Genomic DNA, 18,967 nt, shown 5'->3' with positions numbered 1-18,967 from the left:
ATTTTCTTTTCTTTTGTTTTATGATGTCTTTTTATTTTGTTATAATTATAATTTTAGTTTTTAAATTTAAACCCCTTTATTTTTATTTTTATTAAAGAAATAAAATTTTCAAGTTTTTATTTAAACCTCCATCAATTTGGAAAAGACATTACCAGTTGATAAAGTAATGGAAATTCCGAAAGAATAAAACATTGGTATGTTTATTTGATTTTATATGAATTTTGTTATTTAATTACTAACATTTCAATTTGTTATATATAGATACATTGGGTTTTGTTATTGATGTCAAACCTTGCATTAAAGGATATATTGGTAGGCGTCAAATTACAATTATGAACAACAAGTATTATACATTTTATATTAATATTTTCCTAATATAAGAAGATAGTCTATAGTAATATATGTACTTTTGCTCAAATTAAATATTTTTTTTATATAATTTTAGGATGACACCCCTGGTAGTAATGTTGTGGGAAAGCTTAGCAGAAATTGAAGGTCAATTACTTGAAGAAAAGAGAAAGGAAAGAGCAATTTAGCATTATTAGATTGCGAGGAAATACAAATCAAGGTAATTACTGACTTTTTCTATTTACTCTTACATAATAATGACTAAATTTTCTAAATCATTCTCTGTATTTCAGGACTATATCAACTAAATACATTGAGAATCTCATCCGTCATAATTGATCCTTCAATACATAAAGCAAAAAAATTAAGAAAATGAAGCAGCCATGGTGGAATTTATGTGAAGACAATCTTTCAAGGTGCTTTGGGCTACTTAATGAACTTGGACCATTGTGCTTGTAAATCTGGTAATGTTTATGGTATGGTTGAACATAATAATGGAATTCAATTAACTGCTGGGTTTTATCTCGTGCAATTGCAGTGCCAAATAATTGCATGGTTAAAGCTTAAAATAAAAGAAATGAACTGAGAACATGCTATTTGAAGCTTTTATCATGTTTGTTACTGTTGAATTCTATCTTGGGTAATTTCATTTCATGAAATAATGATACAATTCTTGAATTTCAAGTTGAGCATGAGTATACAAAAATGGAGGAAAGAATTAATATTTATTGTTCTAATGACTCTTAAAGTTCGTTTATTTTTGTTTGGTAAAGATATAAATCTAGATATATGGTCCAAAAACTTTGTTCACACAGTACAAAAACTTCCTATGTTTGCAAGGCTTTGTCCAGATAGTTTAATCCACTATACTTCAATGAGTACAAGCTCTGATATAAGCCTCGCACACTCACCAAATAGTAACCTCACTCTTATATTTTAAACTGAATCATCCTCCTAAAACTTTCCCATGAAAACTTAGATGTAACTAAGTGTCTCACAGTCAGTTTACTTACAATTTTGCATTCATTTAAACAGTTCTTATATGGACACCAAAAACTTTGTTCACGCAGTTCGGAATTTTCCTACTTCTGCGGGGCCTTACCCAAATAGTTAATCCACTATACTTCAACGAGTACAAGCTCTGATATAACTAAGTATCTCACATTCTATTTACTTACAATTTTGCATTCAATTAAATAGTTCCTATGAACAAATAAAGTGCTATCTAATCTCATATATTTTACCTAAAATAAGTTGTCCATCGCTTGTCAAATTACAATCACTTTCTCCTCACAAGTAGCCACATCAAAAGGTCTTCAATTACCTTCAGAATAGTAGCCACGTCAAGTAGCCAGCTATGCCTCAAGTTGCAACTTGCGTTGTAGCTGGGAGAAAAAACCAACACTAACAAACTGAATTAACCATACCTCACGAAGGAGTTTGTATAGCGCAATGAGACCGCCATAGCCATCAAGCTTGTGTTCTACATTCATGCTTCCTTTGGCAACAATTGTTGGAGATAATAACAATTTCTCAATTGTTGATGTTAATGGAGAATTCAATTCCTCGTCACTTGTATATGTTTTCCTCTGCCATCAAAGAGACCAAATAAGTAATGTTCTAATAGGTTATCATACTCCTTTATGATCGAATGGCCCATTAGCACGTCCTTTGGAAGCATTAGAAGATCACTAAGGGCATTAAGAAGAACGAAGGGTTCGTGATTTTAGGAATCGTCTTGATTGTTATGTCAGTTTTCTTTTAAAGCCTCGTACGTATCAGTCAGCCATCTTAGACCAATTTCCAACCTGCAAAAATAAGCATCCCTCTTTAAGACTTGAATATAAATGTTTTCCATTTAATATAACAAGTGCATGAATTATTGAGATTCACAACAGTGATCTCTTTTGGCAATAATACATACAGAGTCTTTTAGTTGAGCTTCATATCAGAAGCTAAGATCTCCGGCTGAAACTCAGGAGAACCTTGGAATCTACGATAGGATTGGATATGGGATCAGTTGGAATCTCGTTCTTCGACTCCCAAAGAATAGCATAGAACATTGCTACATCTAACCTTGCAACACACTGTTCCATTACCTGAAGAAGATACATCAATTAGCTCATCTCAATATAGTGTACATATATATAACCACATACCATACTTGCAATAACTGGCAAGCAACTACATTCATGGCTCCGGCTCTAACAGAGAAAGTTAGTTGAAAAGCATCTTCGAAAGCCATTTTTCGTAGATCAATCAAGAAGCTTTTTGTCGCCTGAGGCCGGCTCCAACAACTTTCCTAATGTTTTATCAGAACATGAACCCTCAACCTGAGGTTGCATATACATAGAAAGAGCCTGGAACAAGGGAAAAACACCAAATTGATTATCTTTTTTGTAATTTAGTGACAAGAAAACCAAAATTTATCAATTAGACCATCATTAGAAGGTTAACCTTGAAATTCACAAGTAGAAAATTACTTATATGTCAACAGCTAATGGCAACGTTATCTGTTTGTAGTTTACATACCTTGAAGCATCATTACAGCAGGATTTCGTAATCAAAATGAGCCCTGAGACAGTATTCTTAGTAATCATGGCTTGCTTGTCTCCACTCCAATGCTTGCAAGCATGTATATAGAGTCTAGAAAGGCACCAAGCATGTGTATGCACTTTATTTGCTGAACTAACCTGCTCCAGAATTACAGAATAAAGAGAAATCTCCAAGGCAGCCACTTCCCTCAGCTTGGCTTCAAGTTGCTCGATTCTTGCCGCCATCTCTTCTATCTTTTCACCTAAAGCTACCTCATCTTAAACTTGAAGTTCATCTTCATCATCCACAAGCTTATCGTTGCTTCCGGAACTTTGGGTTCCATTTGATGTCTCATCCAAAACATCAACTTTCAAGGAACTAATGGTAGCATCCTTAAAAGGTCCTCCATTAGAGTGTGCAGATTTCTATATGAGTACCGTTCACAGCTGAACTGTCGGAAGCTCCAGGAACAGTATCTTTCTTTGCATCCTCAGCTGCAAAACAGCATATAGTTTAAGCATATGAATTCAACATAGCATCACTAATAGAATCCCGAATATAAAAAGTTTGAGCATGGAGAAAAAAGGAAAGCAACATAAACACAGAGGAAACCAATAAAAATTGGCACAAGCATGCAATTCATTTGACAATACTGGGCATATAGCATCAGCCAAATTATTAGAGCTATAGTCTCTTTTGAATTCCAAAAGGTGTATGATGTGAATTGAAAGAGACAATTACACTCCTCCTTGTCATGAAACATCAGCATCACAAATTATAGCCATCAAGAAACTAACCTCAAGCCAAGCAACTAGTCCAATTATAAGTTAGATTTTTTGAACCTGAAACAAAGGAAAAAATGGTTAAAATTGTTGCAGTAATTAACTAACCAATTTACTAAATTAAAAAAGCTGAAGCAGATCTGTTGAAGTTCTTCACTACTTTTCGCCAATTTAGCCTTCAATGCATGCAAATTTTGAATACAATAAATATATAAGACTGATTTCTATTGCCATGTTGATCAGGAGGATAATCAGATACATCGTACAAAATAAAGCTATGAATGTGATAAATGTTTAAAATGCGTTTCACACCTGTGGTTTGACTGCAGAGAATCGATGCAAGATTTTGCTGCTCAAGTTTCACACTCGTTTGCCTTGAATAAACACAGAAGGTATGTGGGCAATCTTGGACCACTCTCGTCCTTTACCCCTACTGCACCCTTCTTCTAGCAACGGACAACCCCAGATATATAGACTATCAAGGGAGAGAAGCATATCTTTTTCCGGAAGAGATGTGAGCTTAGGACAAGCATAGAATCGCAATTTTCGAAGAGAGGTGAGGTGTTGAAAGCCCTTGGAGCACATGTATTCCAAATTCTTAAAATTTTCAATGCAGATAGATGTGAGAGAAGGAGGCAGCGTCATTCCTATCCCTTCTTCTGGAAACGACATGAGACTTGAGCAGCCTTCACCACTGATTTGGAGTTCTTGAAGAGAGGTGAATCTGTTTAATCCCCACTCAACAAGTGATGTATAAATTTTGGGTGCGTTTAAGATTTCAAGTGATGCGAGGTTGGTAGGGAAACCCTCTTCTGTAAAGGATAGGTCAGCCGAAGACTCCCGCACTTTTAATTCTCGAAGGGAGGTGAAGTTGTTGATGCACTTGGGAAGGGCTCTAAAATTTTCACAATGATCACTTAGGCACCCATCAACTTCAATCTCTTGAAGTAATGATTTAATATTTTCAGCATTAGAAATTCTAATACTTTCGAGATCAACAGTTTCATGGAAATTTTGGGCTATGCATTCCAACAACGGACAATCCAAAATAACTAGACGTTTAAGCATTACTGGTAACTTGGAATTTAAAAACAAGCTTCTCAGCTTTGAACCACTTTCAATTTCGAGATGCTGAAGCCGATTGCATATATCGCCCCTTGATGATAACCATATTAGAGATGGACAGTCTCGTATTTCCAAATGCTCGAGTAGACAAGTGTTGCTACTCATAATCTTATTATTTACGTTTTCATCAACCAAATATTGCAAATTCTCACATTCGCAAATCTCCAGCTCTTTTAAAGCAGGGGGAAAGTTCCTCTTTGCAAAACAAACCAAGCCTGGACAATTTTCAAGTTTTATTCTTGTAATGAATGGGAAAGCATGTAAGATTTCTGGTAGTCTATTGAGCCTTTCACAATCCCTTATTTCCAGAGATTCTACACCTGGAATCTTGTCAAGTTGCAAACTCTCCTCCTCCGTTTCCAAAGACACCAACTGGGGACAATCCGCAATCGCAATAAATCGATGCCCAACTAAGCTTTAACCCATTTTGCGATAAAGATTCCAACTCTTTCCAACCAGAGATGTCAAAAGCTTCCGAGTTTGCAAATCTCAGCATTGCCTTCTCTGCTGAAATATCGAACTTTGAAATATTTTTTAGAGTCACACTTTTCAAAGAGGTAACCTCTTGTACAGAAGATGAGCCTTCATCCACCAATTCTTCACACCCATAGATTCTTAAGTCACATAAGGACGAAAAACTTGAAATTGAAACTACCAGTCTCTTACACTCACAGATTATAAGTATCTGCAAGGATTGAAGAAGGGTTGGCAGCCTTCCCAACAATTTAGGACATTCTAGGATTGAAAGCTCACGAAGGCTGGGGAATTTCGAAGTTTGCTCATCACATTCACATGGGTCCCACTCCTCCCAATTTGGCAGATCGCAAAAATACAGAGTCTCTAATGATGCAAATGCATTCGATTGATTTGCTCCAAACAACTCAACACCGATTTTATGTACCTCGTCCAAACCACAAATTGAAAGATCTTTTAAAAATGATAACCTTGCAATCGATGGTAGAGATTTGCAATTTTTACAGTTGTGAAGCCCCAATGACACCATATTCTTGAAGGAAGAATCTGCAATCCAAGTAGAGAATTTTGCACCACCATAATTCTCAATGACGAGTTGCTCAAGCTTGATTGGAGGACAAAGAGAGTCCAACACCCGTTCTTCATCTTCTTTATTCCTTGAATCCTTCTCAAACTTTTTACTCCAATGCAATACCAATCTATCAATCCCCTTCTTCTCATTTAACTTGGCTTCCCTTGCATCTTGACAATTAACATTCTCCAAACCAGAAAGACGGAAATCACCTTTGAGATTTGACAAATATTTCAAATCTCTCATGTGACAACTATCACCTTCCCTTATGATAAAATCAGATAACCTTTGAAGATTAGTTAGTTTATCAAATCCAAAAGGCATCCTTTCTATTGAGTTAGCACCTCTGATATCAAGATCATGCAAGTTGACAAGATTTCCCATCTTTGAAGGTAACTTTTGAAGTTTGAAACACCCTTTTAATAGTAAAGTTTCCAAATGGTAAAGAGTGCACAGAGAATCAGGTAGGCATTTGATATCGGTGTTAGAAAAATTTAAGTAGCGAAGATGTTTTAAATTTTCAAAAACATCAGGCAACTCAAAGATCTCATACCCACTCAAAGAAAGCACCCTTAAGTAGCCAAGTCTTGGCAATAAATCAACCAAAAGAACATCGGTTAAATAAGGCCACCGAAAACATGACAACTGTAAAGGTAGAAAAGTACGTAATGATTTCACTTGATTAAATGCTTCAAATATGCCAAATCTGCCGACAATATAAGAAGAATGTCGAGTGCGATTTGAGAACCGTTGTTGCTTATCACCTTCCAATTTAGAGCATATATCTCCTGCAACTACTTGAGCTAAATCATTGATAAGGTCATGCATTACGAATCGAGACTTATCTTTACTGGATATCTGAAAAAATGACCTCGACACTAGATCTTGAAAATATTGATTTCCAATATCTTTAATTTGAGGCATAGCTTTTTGTTGCAAGAGACCTTCTGCTCTCCATAACAAGATTATTTCTTCTTCCTCAAATTCATAATCTTTAGGAAGTATGGAGCAATATGCAAAACATCGTTTCAAGTATGACGGAAGATGATGGTAGCTTAATCGCAATGCTGGAATTATGCCACACTGCTCTTCTGGTAAGTTCCATATCTCACTCTCATATATTCTTTCCCATTCTGCATAGTCTTTAACTGTGCGTAGCAAGCTTCCAATGGCTTTTGCAGCCAAAGGTAAGCCATTGCACCTTCTAACTGTTGATAAGTTAAATTAAAAAGGGGTTGAAAAGTCAAAAATGGTGGGAGGTGCAATTGGCACCGAAAGAAAAAAAATAGTTGGCAAGTTGTTTAAAGTTGAAAGGAATAATTACAATTTTGGTCCCTAATTTTTAGGCCATTTGCAAGTTAGTCCCTGAACCTCAACTATAAATAGGCCTAACCATTTCTCATTTCAACCATCCCAACCAATCTTTCTCTCTTAGTTTTCTCTCTTCTCCCATTTGAGAATTCTTAAGGAATTCTATTTGTTTGTAATATTTTGGAGATAGTAAAGTTATCATCTGGTGTTAGTGCCCGAGGACGTAGGTATAATTTACCGAACCTCGTTAAATCTCTTGTGTTCTTTCTTGTCCTATTTTTCTTTCATTATTTGAGGGTATAATAGTAGTATTTAATTGTGCTATTAAATTACTATAGAAGGGATATTTTGTCTAAGGAAAGACTTGGTATTTAAGAGATCCTTGTGATCCACCTCTCTTCCCTGGGAATTGAACTTTGTGTGATTTTTTAGTACAATAATTTACACGCTTCCGACCCTATTGGAATAACAAATGGTATCAAGAGCCGAAGGTTAATCGTAGTATGCTCTGTGGTTGCAGTTTAAACTGATCTTCCACATCAGAAAAGATTTCCTTAGGTATATTGAAAGATTATGGAGAAAACGGTCGGTGTAGGAGCTTCAACATCGTCCATGTGGACAAGACCGACAATTGCAAATGCAAGATTGGCCGTGGAGATCTTTGATGGCACGGGCCATTTTGGTATGTGGCAAAGTGAGGTTCTAGATGCCCTTTTTCAGCAGGGTCTAGACATTGCCATTGATGAAGAGAAACCAGATGATGTACAGGAGAAAGATTGGAAGGCGATCAATCGGTTGGCATGTGGCACAATTCGATCATGCCTTTCTCGAGAGCAGAGGTATGCTTTTTCAAAGGAGACTTCTGCAAATAAGTTGTGGGTGGCACTTGAAGAAAAATTTTTGAAGAAAAACAGTCAAAATAAGCTCCACTTGAAGAAAAGACTGTTTCGCTTCACATACGTCCCAAGTACCACAATGAATGATCACATCACCAAATTTAATCAGTTAGTCACTGATTTGCTGAATATGGATGAGACATTCAAAGATGAAGATTTGGCTTTGATGCTGTTGGGGTCACTTCCTGAGGAGTTTGAGTTCCTAGAAACTACTCTACTTCATGGCAGGAGTGATATATCTCTGAGCGAAGTCTGTGCGGCCTTATACAGTTATGAACAGAGAAAGAAGGACAAACAGAAAAACTCAATCAGAGATACAGAAGCTTTAGTAGTCCGAGGTCGTTCATACACTCGGAAGAAAACTCAAAAGGGGAGATCAAAGTCAAAGTCCAGACTCGGGAAAGATGAATGTGCTTTTTGTCATGAGAAAGGCCACTGGAAGAAAAATTGTCCAAAGCTGAAGAATAAGGGAAAAGCTGCTGTAGATGCTTGTGTTGCAAAGCATGATACTAGTGACTCTGAACTATCACTGGTTGCATCATCATCGTCGTTCCATTCAGATGAGTGGATATTGGATTCGGGTTGTACCTATCATATGTCCCCTAACCGGGAGTGGTTCTCTGATTTAGTAGAACTAAATGGAGGAGTTGTTTATATGGGCAATGACAATGCCTGTAAAACTGTTGGGATAGGTTCAATCCAATTAAAGAATAAAGATGGATCAACCAGAGTTCTGACTGATGTTCGGTACGTGCCCAGTTTGAAGAAAAATCTCATCTCATTGGGAGCCTTGGAATCCAATGGTTCAGTTGTTACTATGAGAGATGGGGTTTTGAAAGTGACATCTGGCGCACTTGTGATATTGAAGGGCATCAGGAAAAATAACTTGTATTACTACCAAGGTAGTACAGTTATTGGAGCAGTCGCTGCAGCTTCCGGTAACAAAGACTTGGACTCAATGCAGTTGTGGCATATGAAGTTGGGACATGCCAGCGAAAAATCCTTGCAAATTCTGGCAAAGCAAGGATTGCTGAAAGGTGCAAAGGCTTGCAAATTAAAATTTTGTGAGCATTGTGTTCTGGGAAAGCAAAAGAGAGTGAAATTCGGCACTGCTATCCATAATACAAAAGGTATTTTGGAATATATTCACTCAAATGTGTGGGGGCCTTCCAAAACACCTTCGTTGGGAGGAAAACACTACTTTGTTACTTTTGTTGATGACTTTTCCAGAAGAGTTTGGGTGTATACCATGAAAACTAAAGATGAAGTGCTTGGAGTTTTTCTTAAATGGAAAACTATGATCGAAAACCAGACTGGCAAGAAAATCAAGCGGCTTAGGACGGACAATGGAGGGGAATATAAAAGTGATCCGTTCTTCGATGTGTGCCAAGAGTATGGTATTGTTCGACACTTCACAGTTAGGGATACACCACAACAGAATGGAGTGGCAGAGCGTATGAATCGAACATTGCTGGAGAAAGTTCGATGTATGTTGTCCAATGCTGGGTTGGGCAAGCAATTTTGGGCTGAGGCTGTGACATACGCTGGCCATCTTGTTAATCGTTTGCCGTCATCTGCATTAGAAAGAAAAACTCCTATGGAGGTATGGTCTGGAAAACTGGCTACAGATTATGATTCCTTACATGTGTTTGGATCCACTGCATATTACCATGTGAAGGAGTCAAAGTTAGATCCGAGGGCAAAGAAAGCTCTCTTTATGGGAATCACTTCTGGAGTGAAGGGATTTCGTCTTTGGTGCTTAAGCACAAAGAAAATGATCTGTAGCAGAGATGTTACCTTTGATGAATCTGCCACATTGAAAAAGGTAGCAGATAAAGATATTCAGACGAGCAATACTCCACAGCAGGTGGAGTGTACTCCAAAACAGGTGGAGTTTGAGCAGATGGGGATTTGCCCAGTTAATAAGTCTAATTCTCCAGCCACAATGGAGGAATTAGAGGTTGAAGAGGTTCTGACCCAAGAACCACTAAGTACACCAGAACCAGTTGCAGTTGCAAGGCCACGGAGAGAAATTCGTAAACCTGCTCGATTTACTGATATGGTGGCCTACGCCCTTCCCATTGTTGATGATATTCCTATCACTTATCAAGAAGCAATGCAAAGCTTAGAAAGTGATAAATGGAAAAGCGCCATGGATGAAGAAATACAGTCTCTCCGGAAGAACAATACTTGGGAGTTGGCGCAATTACCGAAAGGTAAAAGGGCAATCGGATGCAAGTGGGTATTCGCAAAGAAAGATGGATCTCCTAGCAAGAAGGATATTCGCTACAAGGTAAGATTGGTAGCTAAAGGCTACGCTCAGAAGGAGGGAATTGACTACAATGATGTATTTTCCCCTGTTGTGAAGCATTCCTCCATTAGAATTTTGTTGGCCTTGGTAGCACAGTTGAATTTGGAGCTAGCTCAACTTGATGTTAAGACGGCTTTCTTGCATGGTGAGTTAGAAGAGGAGATCTATATGACTCAGCCAGAAGGATACACAGATGCTGGTGGTAGAAATTGGGTTTGTAAGCTGAACAAATCGCTATATGGATTGAAGCAATCCCCGAGGCAGTGGTACAAGCGATTTGATAGCTTTATGAGAAGGCAGAAGTACACAAGAAGCAAATATGACAATTGTGTATATTTGCAGAAGCTGCATGACGGATCTTTCATTTATCTACTCTTGTATGTTGATGATATGTTAATCGCTTCGAAGAGCCAAAATGAGATAGATAAGCTGAAGGCTCAGTTGAATCAAGAGTTCGAGATGAAAGATCTAGGTGAGGCCAAGAAGATTCTCGGCATGGAGATAAGTAGAGATAGACAGAGAGGCAAGCTTTGTTTGAATCAGAAGCAATATCTGAAAAAGGTATTACAATGTTTTGGTGTAAATGAAAACACAAAACATGTAAGTACCCCACTTGCTTCTCATTTGAAACTTAGTGCTCAATTATCTCCGAAAACTGAAGAAGAAAGAGAATATATGGCGAAAGTCCCATATGCTAATGCAGTTGGGAGTTTGATGTATGCGATGGTGTGTACGAGGCCTGACATTTCACAAGCTGTTGGAGTTGTGAGCAGGTATATGCATGATCCTGGAAAAGGACATTGGCAAGCTGTGAAATGGATTCTACGGTATCTTCGAAAAACCGTAGATGTTGGTTTAATTTTTGAACAGGATGAAGCACTTGGTCAGTTTGTAGTTGGATATGTTGATTCTGACTTTGCTGGTGATTTAGATAAACGTCGTTCAACTACGGGGTATTTGTTTACTCTTGCGAAAGCCCCAGTGAGTTGGAAGTCTACCTTACAGTCTACAGTAGCTGTGTCTACTACAGAGGCAGAATATATGGCAGTTACAGAAGCTGTTAAGGAGGCTATTTGGCTTAATGGATTATTGAAAGACTTGGGAGTTGTTCAAAGTCACATTAGTCTATATTGTGACAGTCAGAGTGCTATTCATTTAGCGAAAAATCAAGTCTATCATTCAAGAACCAAGCATATCGACGTAAGATATCACTTTGTGCGGGAAGTCTTTGAAAAAGGAAAAATTCTACTTCAGAAGATTCCGACAGCAGATAATCCCGCAGATATGATGACCAAGGTGGTAACAACAATCAAGTTTAATCATTGTTTGAACTTGATTAACATCCTGAGAATTTGAGCACCTTTAGGTGTATGGCGCTCGAGAGCGCATTTGGAGGCACTACAAAAGATAGCTTTATCGAATTTGGGGAGTTGAAGGAAGTGTGTGAAGATGTGATTATCCTAATCAAATCTTCAAGGTGGAGATTGTTGATAAGTTAAATTAAAAAGGGGTTGAAAAGTCAAAAATAGTGGGAGGTGCAATTGGCACCGAAAGAAAAAAAATAGTTGGCAAGTTGTTTAAAGTTGAAAGGGATAATTACAATTTTGGTCCCTAATTTTTAGGCCATTTGCAAGTTAGTCCCTGAACCTCAACTATAAATAGGCCTAACCATTTCTCATTTCAACCATCCCAACCAATCTTTCTCTCTTAGTTTTCTCTCTTCTCCCATTTGAGAATTCTTAAGGAATTCTATTTGTTTGTAATATTTTGGAGATAGTAAAGTTATCATCTGGTGTTAGTGCCCGAGGACGTAGGTATAATTTACCGAACCTCGTTAAATCTCTTGTGTTCTTTCTTGTCCTATTTTTCTTTCATTATTTGAGGGTATAATAGTAGTATTTAATTGTGCTATTAAATTACTATAGAAGGGATATTCTGTCTAAGGAAAGACTTGGTATTTAAGAGATCCTTGTGATCCACCTCTCTTCCCTGGGAATTGAACTTTGTGTGATTTTTTAGTACAATAATTTACACGCTTCCGACCCTATTGGAACAACACTAACAATTTTCTCTCCAATCTTTTTAAACTGGATATGTCCATCGAAATTTCTTGCTTTTAGTGCATGGTGTGTAAATATGGATAAACAATCATCATCCGATAGTTTATCCAAATGAAAAACTTTGAGTGAATCCACAATAGATGAAACAATTTGAAGACGAGTGGTTACAATGATTTTGGTCCTTGCTCCAAACGGAGACCGTAAGATGGTCCAATCATCGTAATTCTCGTTCCAAATGTCATCTAAAACAAGCAAGAATCTTTTCCCAGACAACTTCTCCTTCAATTTAACTTGAAGTAAATTCAAGTCATTATCATCAGGAGAGTCACGATCGATGGATTTTAAAATTGTCCTTGTTATATTAACTGCATCAAAATTATCAGAAACGCAGACCCAGGCTTTGTGGTCAAAAGACTCGTTGATGGTGGCATCATTGTAAACAAGCTGAGCAAGAGTTGTTTTACCCATCCCTCCCATGCCGACTATGGAAAGGACTGAAACTCCATTGGAGTTATCACCTTTGAGCAACTCAACCATTTCGTGCTTCTCCTTGTGTCTACCAACATACTCTACAGCTTCATCCATTACGGAAGTTGGTTGCAGCCTGGGCTGCTTTCCCTTGGAGGTTGGAGCTTGAGACAAGATCTCACTCAACCCCAAACTACTTCTTCGAGTAGTCAAACTATTCAGTCTATCAGTGATCTCTTTCACCTTTGGAATCATGGAATTCTTAAACTGGAAAGAATTGGGAGTGAAATTACAAGAAGTAAAGCAGGAAGGAATGAGTTTCCGTACCTTGCTTGTGCTGGCTTGAGTATGAGGTTTGTGGAGCTTGAGACGTAACTGTTCATAAGCGAACTCGTCCAAGATGTCATCCACATCGTAAGCCAAGTCCTGGAGATCATTCAACCATTTCTTCACACCCTCGATCTTGATCTGCTTCTCCTCTGCATCATCCAACACTGCTTGGATATCGGGCAATATGGACTGCCACTGCTTGAGTTGCGGGTGGAGTTGCTTATGGTCAGCAACAAAGTTGAGCGCAGAGTCGAGCAACTTGCCCCCCAACAGCTCCAAAAACGCAGACAGAGCAGCCTCTCCAGTGACAGACATAGTGAGATTATGAGAAGGAAGCAGAAGCTAGAAATGAAGAAGCCAAAATGGAAATTCAGGGAACAAATATGAAAGGAACGGAGATGGAGATGGAGATTGTGTATAATCAGTGAAAGTTGAATACTTCACAGTACGAGGCAGTAAGCTGGAATTCTGATAAATGCCTTAGTGATCGTTGGGAAAAAGACAAAGGCTGAGCCACCTACCCATATTGTTTATGAATTTTGATGCTCTTCTTTTCTCTTGCTTTTCTCCGTTATCCCATTTTCCAAGTAAATGAACGTTGAGCTCCATGCCAATGGCATCTAATGCCCATATTTGTAATTTAATTTAAGATCAATAATATTATTTCCATTTAAATATAGCAAGCACATGTCAGTGTTTGCTTTTGGAAATGAAAACAAATTCATCCTAATTTTTTTTTAAAAATTCCAAATTTTCATCAAATAATTTGGTATATCTAAATTTGTCAGTTCGGATGCAAATTTGAAAACAAATTTCTAATTCACTTCAATCTATTTTGATTTAAATAATAAAAAAACCCAATAAAACAAAATTTAAATGATTAATTATTGATTCATAGAATATTTAAATATATATATAATAATAAGTAGAAAATAGGTAGACATGAGCACTTTAACGTTAAAGCTTAAGCTGAAGCCTGGCTCATTTTAATTAAGTTCGATTTTTTTGCTTAAGTTTCATTTTTTTATACAAACACTCTCATATTTCAAGTATATTTTTAGATTTAGACGGATAGTCTACTTTTGAATAGGTCTACATAAGAAAATTATGAAAAAATACATAATTAGTAACTAGAATTTATCGCACATGTGAAAGTATAATATATTATATTTAAATTTAAATTTTAAAAATAATATTTCATATATAAATTTTATATTTTAAAAAAGATGGATAGACTTTCTTCTAATAATTAGAAGTTAATGAATAATAATGGATAGATTAGTTTTTGAGAAAAAAACAAGTAAATAGTTTTAATTGAGAAAATGATTTTTTTAGTTGGTTTAAAATTACTGAAATTTTTAATTTAACTAATATAAGGGATAATTTTTAAAGCTACACACTATTTATGATTTAATGTGCAATTGTATACATGAATTTTGATTTTATGTAATTTTATGCATGAAAATTTGATTTGATCCAATTCTTGTAATTTATTAACACAATTATCGATATAACAATATTTTATGTTTATATATTACATAAATAAATAATTATATTTATTCAATATAAAAATAAATTGATGTATTTATTTCCTTAGATGTGTATGATTAAATCAAAATTAAAGTTTTAAGTATACATTTGAACCACAATTAGAGTTTCACGTGTGTAATTGCATCAAATTAAAATTCATGTATACAATTGCACATTAAATCAAAGTTCATGTATAATTTTGAAATTTATCCTTTTATAAAATGTTTAAATAATATAATTATTTCTATATTTAACAAAACAATAACTATAGATTTTTTTCGTGTTTTTACCAATTGAGTTGGTGTCACTAGACTTAATATACCAAACTTAATCAGACATTTTATTATAGAATAAATAATTTTCTTGTGATTATATATATACGAATTAACTTAATTTTTAGGGTGAACTATAAAAATAGTCACTTTGTTTGCCTCAACTTATATTTTAGTCATTTATGTTTGAAATGTTACGTTTTAATCACTTACACTAAAGTTTTATTACAAAATGGTCACTCTACCGTTAATCTCTATTACCTTACAAAATAAGAAGACATATTTAGAAGCACAAAATGACGAGACATTCAGAGAAAAAGAGAATGACAATGAATTAACATTGAATGGTCCATTAGCATGCCCTTTGGAAGCATTAGAAGATCACTAAGAGCATTAAGAAAAACGAAGGCTGTTGAAGCTTTTGTCACTCCATATCATAAACATTTTATAACATCACTGTTGAAGCTTTTTTCACTCCAATCCTTTTGTCAAGATCCGCCTCAATTTGAACAAAAGGTATGTGGGCAATCTTGGACCACTCTCGTCCTTTACCCCTACTGCACCCTTCTTCTAGCAACGGGCAATTGGAAATATATAGCCACTCTAGCGAGAGAAGCATATCTTTTTCTGGAAGAGATGTGAGCTTAGGACAATTGACAATGAACAATTTTTGAAGAGAAGTGAGATGTTGAAAGCCCTTGGAGCACATGTATTCCAAATTTTCAAATTGATGAATGCTGATATAGGTGAGAGAAGGAGGCAGCATCCTTCCTATTCTTTCTTCTGGAAACGACACCACATTTGAGCATCCTTCACCGCTGATTTTGAGTTCTTGAAGAAATGTGAGTCTGTTAAATCCCCATTCAACAAGTGATGTGTAAATTCTAGGTGCGTTTGAGATTTCAAGTGATGTGAGGCTGGTAGGAAAACCCTCTTCCTGAAAGGATATGTCATCCGAACAATAAACCACCTTTATTCTCGAAGGGAGGTGAAGTTGTTGATGCACTTGGGAAGGGCACTAAAATTTTCACAATGATGAATTGAGAAAACTCTGAGATTTGTTGTGGGCAACGCACTTTCTTCAAATGAAACCAGACTTGGGCACCCATGAACTTCAATCTCTTCAAGATGGCTGAGCTTGTCCAATCCTCTTGGTAATGATTTAATATTTTCAGCACAAAAAATTTTTATACTTTTGAGATCAAGAGTTTCATGGAAATCTTGGGCTATGCATTCCAACACTGGACAATCCCAAATAACTAGTTGTTGAAGCATTGCGGGTAACTTGGCGTTCACAAATAAGATACTTAGCTTTGAACAACTTCCAATTTCGAGATGTTGAAGTCGATTGCATATATCGCCCCTTGATGATAACCATATTAGCGATGGACAATCCATTATTTCCAAGTGCTCGAGTAGACAAGTGTTGCTACTCTTATTATTTACATTTTCATCAACCAAATATAGTAAATTCTCACATTTTGAAATCTCAAGCTTTTTTAAAGCAGGGGGAAAGTTCCTCATTTCCAAACAAACCAAGCCTGGACACCCATTAAGTCTCATTCCAGTAAGGAACGTGAAAGCATGTAAGACTTCTGGTAGTCTATTCAGCCTTTCACAATACCATATTTCCAGAGATTCAACAGCCGGAATCTTGTCAACTGGCAATCTCTCCTCCTCTGTTTCCAAAGAGACCAATTGTGGACAATCCTCAATCGTAATAAAACGATGCCCAACTAAGCTTAACCCATTTTGAGATAAAGACTCCAACTCTTTCCAACCAGAGATGTCAAAAACTTCCGAGTTTGCAAATCTCAACATTGCCTTCTCTGCTGAAATATCAAACTTTGAAATATTTTTAAGAGACATTTTTCAAAGAGGTAACCTCCTCTGGAGAAGAAGAGCCTTCATACACCAATTGTTCACACCCTTCAATGCTTAATTCACATAGAGACAAAAAACTGGAAATTGAAACTACTAGCCTCCTACACTTGTAGATTTCAAGTTTCTGCAATGATTGAAGAAAGGTTGGCAACCTTCCCAACAATTGAGGACATTCTCTGATTGAAAGCTCAAGAAGGCTGGGGAATTTCGAAGCTTGTTCATCACCTTCACATGAGTCCCATTCCTCCCAGTTTGGCATAATCTCAAAATGTAGAGTCTCTAATGATGCAAATGCATTCGATTGATTTGCTCCGAACAACTCAACACCAATCTTATGTACCTCATCCAAACCACCAATTGAAAGGTCTTTTAACAATGGTAACCTTGCAATTGAAGGTAGAGATTTGCAATTTTTACAGTTGCGAAGTTCCAATGACAACATATGCTTGAAGGAAGAATCTGCAATCCAAGTAGAGAATTTTGCACCACCATAATTCTCAATGACGAGTTGCTGAAGCTTTTTTGGAGGACAAAGAGAGTCCAACACCCATTCTTCATCTTCTGTATTCCCTGACTCCTCAAACTTTTTACTCCAATGCAATACCAATCGATCAATCATTTCCTTCTCATCTAACCTGGCTTCCCTTGCATCTTGACCGTTAATATTCTCCAACCCAGAGAGACAAATATCACCTTTGAGGTTTGATAAATATTTCAATTCTCTCATACGATGTCCATCACCTTCCCCTATGATAAAATCAGATAACCTTTGAAGATTGGTTAGTTTATCAATTCCAAAAGGCATCCTTTCTATTGACTTCACACCTCTGATATCAAGATCATGCAAGTTGACAAGATTTCCCATCTTTGAAGGCAACTTTTGAAGTTTGAAACACCCTTTTAATAACAAAGTTTCCAAATGGTAAAGAGTGCACAAAGAATCAGGTAGGCATTTGATATTGGTGTCAGAAAAATTTAAATAGCGAACATGTCTTAAATTTTCAAAAACATCAGGCAGCTCAAAGATCTCATACCCACACAAAGAAAGCACCCTGAAGTAGCCAAGTCTAGGCAACAAATCAACCAAAACAACATTAGTTAAAAAAGCCCTCTGATAACGCGACAACCGTAAAGGTAGAAAAGTACGTAATGATTTCACTTGATTAAATGCTTCAAACTTCTTCATTCTGTCATATTTGCTGACAATATAAGAAGAATGTCGAGTGCGATTTGAGAACTTCTGTTGCTTATCACTCTCCAATTTTGAGAATATTTCTCCTGCAACTACTTGAGCTAAATCATTGATAAGGTCATGCATTACGAATCGGAACTCATCTTTACTGGATATCTGAAAGAATGACCTCGACACTAAATCTTGGAAATATTGATGTCCAAGATCTTTAATTTGAGGTATAGCTTTTTGTTGCAGGAGACCTTCTGCTCTCCATAACAAGATTATTTCTTCTTCCTCAAATTCATAATCTTTAGGAAGTATGGAGCAATATGCAAAACATCGTTTCAAGTATGACGGAAGATGATGGTAGCTTAATCGCAAAGCTGGAATTATGCCACACTGCTCTTCTGGTAAGTTCCATATCTCACTCTCATATATTCTTTCCCATTCTTGATGATACTTAACTGTGCGTAGCAAGCTTCCAATGGCTTTTGCGGCCAAAGGTAAGCCATTGCACCTTCTAACAATTTTCTCTCCAGTTTCTTTAAATCGGAGATGTCCACCGAAATTTCTTGCTTTTAATGCATGTAAAGAAATTAGCGATGCAACAAATTATCAAAAATTGAAGATTCAAATTCATATGTTTACCAACAACTAGATTAACTTCCCAATTTTCATAATGTATAAGGATCAAATTTTGACAAATTAAAATAGAATGCCTATTTTTTAATTTCAAAAAGTAGAGGGATGAAATTTATAATTAAATCCCAATTTTAATTTATGGCAGATTTGTAATTAAAGCCTGAATTTGTAATTTCAGATTTGAGCTTGGGCCTGCCCATTAAAGCCGAAGTGTACCGAAGGGTATCTTCGTAATTGCGCAGAAATACCCATAT

At 36.5% G+C, this 18,967-nt stretch overlaps 4 protein-coding genes and 1 long non-coding RNA gene across 5 annotated transcripts; all 5 read right to left on the bottom strand.

Moving 5' to 3' along the window:
* Positions 1-1,488: 1,488 nt before the first annotated feature.
* Positions 1,489-2,698, bottom strand: LOC121223526 (uncharacterized). Its single transcript, XR_005920832.1, has 2 exons — positions 2,273-2,698; positions 1,489-2,156 (listed from the first exon to the last, which is right to left on the bottom strand). It is a non-coding gene; the product is annotated as an uncharacterized lncRNA (long non-coding RNA).
* A 1,276-nt stretch (positions 2,699-3,974) lies between these two features.
* On the bottom strand, positions 3,975-4,905 carry LOC107925804 (putative disease resistance protein RGA4). Its single transcript, XM_016856522.2, has one exon. It carries the CDS (start codon positions 4,893-4,895, stop codon positions 4,026-4,028), a length of 870 nt encoding a protein of 289 aa, XP_016712011.2. The 5' UTR covers positions 4,896-4,905; the 3' UTR covers positions 3,975-4,025.
* Positions 4,906-5,121: 216 nt separating this feature from the next.
* LOC121223303 (putative disease resistance RPP13-like protein 1) lies at positions 5,122-13,590 on the bottom strand. The gene is made up of 3 exons (XM_041104472.1): positions 12,780-13,590; positions 12,413-12,692; positions 5,122-7,043 (listed from the first exon to the last, which is right to left on the bottom strand). Exons 1-3 carry the CDS (start codon positions 13,524-13,526, stop codon positions 5,122-5,124), a joined length of 2,949 nt encoding a protein of 982 aa, XP_040960406.1. The 5' UTR covers positions 13,527-13,590.
* Positions 13,591-15,458: 1,868 nt separating this feature from the next.
* On the bottom strand, positions 15,459-16,834 carry LOC107925803 (putative disease resistance protein RGA1). Its single transcript, XM_016856521.2, has 2 exons — positions 16,064-16,834; positions 15,459-15,950 (listed from the first exon to the last, which is right to left on the bottom strand). The coding sequence occupies exons 1-2, from the start codon at positions 16,832-16,834 to the stop codon at positions 15,459-15,461; spliced, it is 1,263 nt and encodes a 420-aa protein (XP_016712010.2).
* Positions 16,835-16,871: 37 nt separating this feature from the next.
* LOC107925802 (putative disease resistance RPP13-like protein 1) lies at positions 16,872-18,965 on the bottom strand. Its single transcript, XM_016856520.1, has 2 exons — positions 18,962-18,965; positions 16,872-18,646 (listed from the first exon to the last, which is right to left on the bottom strand). Exons 1-2 carry the CDS (start codon positions 18,963-18,965, stop codon positions 16,872-16,874), a joined length of 1,779 nt encoding a protein of 592 aa, XP_016712009.1.
* Between the last annotated feature and the right edge of the window lie 2 nt (positions 18,966-18,967).

Source organism: Gossypium hirsutum, chromosome D11 (assembly GCF_007990345.1).
Source record: "Gossypium hirsutum isolate 1008001.06 chromosome D11, Gossypium_hirsutum_v2.1, whole genome shotgun sequence".
In the NCBI taxonomy this organism is placed as follows: Eukaryota; Viridiplantae; Streptophyta; class Magnoliopsida; order Malvales; family Malvaceae; genus Gossypium; species Gossypium hirsutum.
Note: the sequence above shows the minus strand (reverse complement) of the source record. Positions and strands in the feature narration are given on the sequence as shown.